The sequence below is a fragment of the Salvia splendens genome, chromosome 9 (assembly GCF_004379255.2).
Source record: "Salvia splendens isolate huo1 chromosome 9, SspV2, whole genome shotgun sequence".
Lineage (NCBI taxonomy): Eukaryota > Viridiplantae > Streptophyta > Magnoliopsida > Lamiales > Lamiaceae > Salvia > Salvia splendens.
Window position 1 is genome coordinate 4,804,769 of NC_056040.1, and position 3,310 is coordinate 4,808,078.

Consider the following 3,310-nt stretch of genomic DNA (forward strand, 5'->3'; position numbering starts at 1 on the left):
TGAGTATCTAGTATAATTATTGTTCCCTATTTGCTGTTGATCGGAGAACGTCTGTGACTCAGCAAATCCGTGAGCCTTCCTTCGAGCTTGTCGAAGGATTGATCACCCTATCCGTCCGAGAAGATAGATAGCCGGTCACGTTACGGAGGACGTCCGTAACATGCAATCAATCTATTTAATGACAACAAAGGATATAGTGTCTTAGGCTTGAGAGGAAAATTATTGTGGTATAACATGAATTTTATTGTAAAATCATCACCGATGCACTTTGGGAATACATAACTTTCCCAGAGTCGAGCAGTTGTAGTAAGTAAAAACTGTTTAGTTTAAAGTAAAAAAGACAACATATATATTGTCTGCCTCATCTCAAAGACGAAAATAGAATAATGTTTAGTTGGAGTTGGGCCAGAACTGAGCCTGAAGGTAATCGATGATATTCTTCTCAACTTGGAAGGCCTTGGCCAACACATCAGGGTTGATCTTCGGGTCCGACCCAAACACCGCGTTGGCAATGGTAATGACGCCCGGATTCTGGCTACCGAAGCCAGCAAAAGCAACAGCGTTGATCTTGCCGACGTTTATCTGGAAGTGGATGAGGCCTTGTGGGAAGACGAAGACATCTCCGGCTTTCAAGTACTTGGTGAAGAGCTTGTTCCTCTGGTTTGCATTAGCGGGATTGGAAGTGACGAAACCCACGTAGAGTTCCCCTTCCAACAACAGGAATGCTTCAGTTGCGCGAGGGTGGGTGTGGGGTGGGTTTAACCCGTAGGGGGCGAAGTCGAGCCGGGCCAAAGAAACGCCCAGCGTGTTGAGGCCCGGAAGCTGATTAACGTTGACTGCAGTCACGGCCGATCCGAGCTGGTTGGATGTGTTTCCGGGAATGTTGAGACCCTGGAATAGGAAATCCTCCGCAACCACCAAGTTGGGGTCTTTGCAAAACTTCCCATTCACAAAAACTACATGCAAACAATTTATTAGTACGTACAGTTATAATACTATTGTTATGAGGGCAATAACAAAACATATGTATTCTGATCATGTTTTGATTATTGCTTTATTTATCTTTCCTACCAAACTGTCCCTTAATAATGTAAATTTTAGTAAATCGAATTACCATCGGCCATGTTATCAGGAAGAGCAACGCAGAAATCCTGAAGAGGGTTCGGATCTGCTGCATATGCAATCGAAGCCCACGACAACAGAGCAGCAACGACGGAAAAAGTAAAACCAATCTTCATTTTGATTACTAAGCTGATAGGTATGCTGCTCACTTTCAGTTTTGTTGTATCTGTGAATTGTGATGAGAAACTGATTGTGAGAAACCCTCTTTTTATAGGATAAAAAAAGTAGTAGTCTACATTACTCACAACAATTAAATTAATTTATTTTTAAATATTGAGTCGACCACTTGACTACCTATGCAGAATTAGGTTACGTGCTTTTTGACAAGAAAAGTCAAGGCTGTTAATATCTCATTTTCACCATAGCCAAAAACAATAGTAGTATTAAGCATCGACGTATGAACTTGTTGGAACACAACACTATACCTTATCATCAGCATATAAATAGCAACTGTGATATCACCATACCTTTCTATGCTTGCAGATTCTATTTTTTCTATGTTGTAAATATTTCGAGCCAGCTACAATGTCGTGATATTTAAAGTCTGTTTGAATCTTCTCTCTCAATATTTCTGTAACAATGCAACCTTATTTTCACTAAAATTTTAAGGTTAAAAAAATTGATAACTCAATTAAACGAAATAATCAACTCTAATAATAAATTATTAGCCAAACATTTGAACTTAAATGCTACTAAAAAGTAAGTACTCCACTTATGTACTATAGTTGAGAATAATAAACAATACTAGTATTTAACAGCTAAGCAATCAAACAAAAGCATATTATATTATTGAAGAAAAAAATAAAATAAAAATTGAAATAGGAACATGGAACCGAACAATGGAATTGAGTAACATAAACGTTATTTAACAATTACAGAACTAAATTACCTAACTGAAACACAAAATAAATTAAAATTGAGAAATAAAAAAACTTAAGCACAACATGGTTGGTGAAATACCAAAAAACGGAATAGACAATCCCAGCTAATTAAAGCAGCGAAATAGATGCGAGATGTTTCGATTGCTAAATGATATCCATCAAAAGGTACTGATGTTAATCTACTTTAGCTATATAAGATAGGTAAGAGTTGAGACTGATTTGTTGCTATCTAAGCATATGTGTTCCTAGAGAGTTGGCTCTCTTATTGTAACCCCAAAAAAAAAATATAGCGAAATATAAACTCGTTGAATCCTGAATTAAGACTTAGTGAGTATGTAGCTAAGCTGTAAGGTTAAATGACTTATAAAGCTTACATATGTGGATTAAAAAGCTTATCAGATGTCAAATGTTTTGATATATTATGGAGTATAGTGTTTGTGTAATTGAATTTATATATACAAGTTAGATAGAAAGATTGAGGAAATTGGATTTGGAATGTTATAGGGTATGGATCAAATTAAATTATTGCAATGTCGTAGCGCAATTTAGACAATGGACTCGATAAGTTGTTATAATTTTGTATGTGTATTATATTGACGTATTATGATAGCTATATTGACATTAAGTTGCTTCTTGAAAAATATGAAAATTCAAGAATATTTTGTCAAATTTTGACATCGGAACATATGCAAGTGAGGTCCCGTTAGAATCTTTATAAAATTATCTTTAATTTGATATATGTTGTGTAAAAAAATAATTTAAATTGAGATTAACATGCCTTTTGAAACATATAACTCTGGCAATAGATATATGTACTACTACCGACTATGAGCAACTCCAAGGGAAAGGGTAAATTAAGAGGTAAAGATAAATAACTACCATATTTACCTCTTCTTTATAAAATTTCATGCTCCAATGGAAAGGGTATTTGGGGAGGTATTATACTTTCTTTCATTCTGAGAAGGTATCTTTACCTCTTCTTGATAGAAAAAGGTAAAAAATTAGTTATTTTTGTTTGCTATTTTAATTTATCTTCTTTTTTCTTGGAGTCTATTACTTTTTATGAAGCTATAATAACCTTTTTGAGAAGGTAAATAAAAAATATGTCTTTTCCCCTTAGATGCTCGAATAGATGGGAAAGTAAGCTCTAAGTTTGTTATATTTAGCAATTAAGCTCTGCATGACATGACTATATTAGAACTTAGGAGAGATGTATTACTAGTATGAATGCTCATTTTGGTGATGTACGCGATCAATCCATATGACGACAACAGAGCATAACATATGTCATAAGCTTGAGAGGATAA

The 3,310-nt window shown here is 34.9% G+C and overlaps 1 protein-coding gene across 1 annotated transcript; it reads right to left on the reverse strand.

Annotated features, from left to right (window-relative positions):
• Positions 1 to 222: 222 nt before the first annotated feature.
• LOC121747856 (putative germin-like protein 2-1) lies at positions 223 to 1,276 on the reverse strand. Its single transcript, XM_042141993.1, has 2 exons — positions 1,115 to 1,276; positions 223 to 956 (listed from the first exon to the last, which is right to left on the reverse strand). Exons 1-2 carry the CDS (start codon positions 1,236 to 1,238, stop codon positions 391 to 393), a joined length of 690 nt encoding a protein of 229 aa, XP_041997927.1. The 5' UTR covers positions 1,239 to 1,276; the 3' UTR covers positions 223 to 390.
• Between the last annotated feature and the right edge of the window lie 2,034 nt (positions 1,277 to 3,310).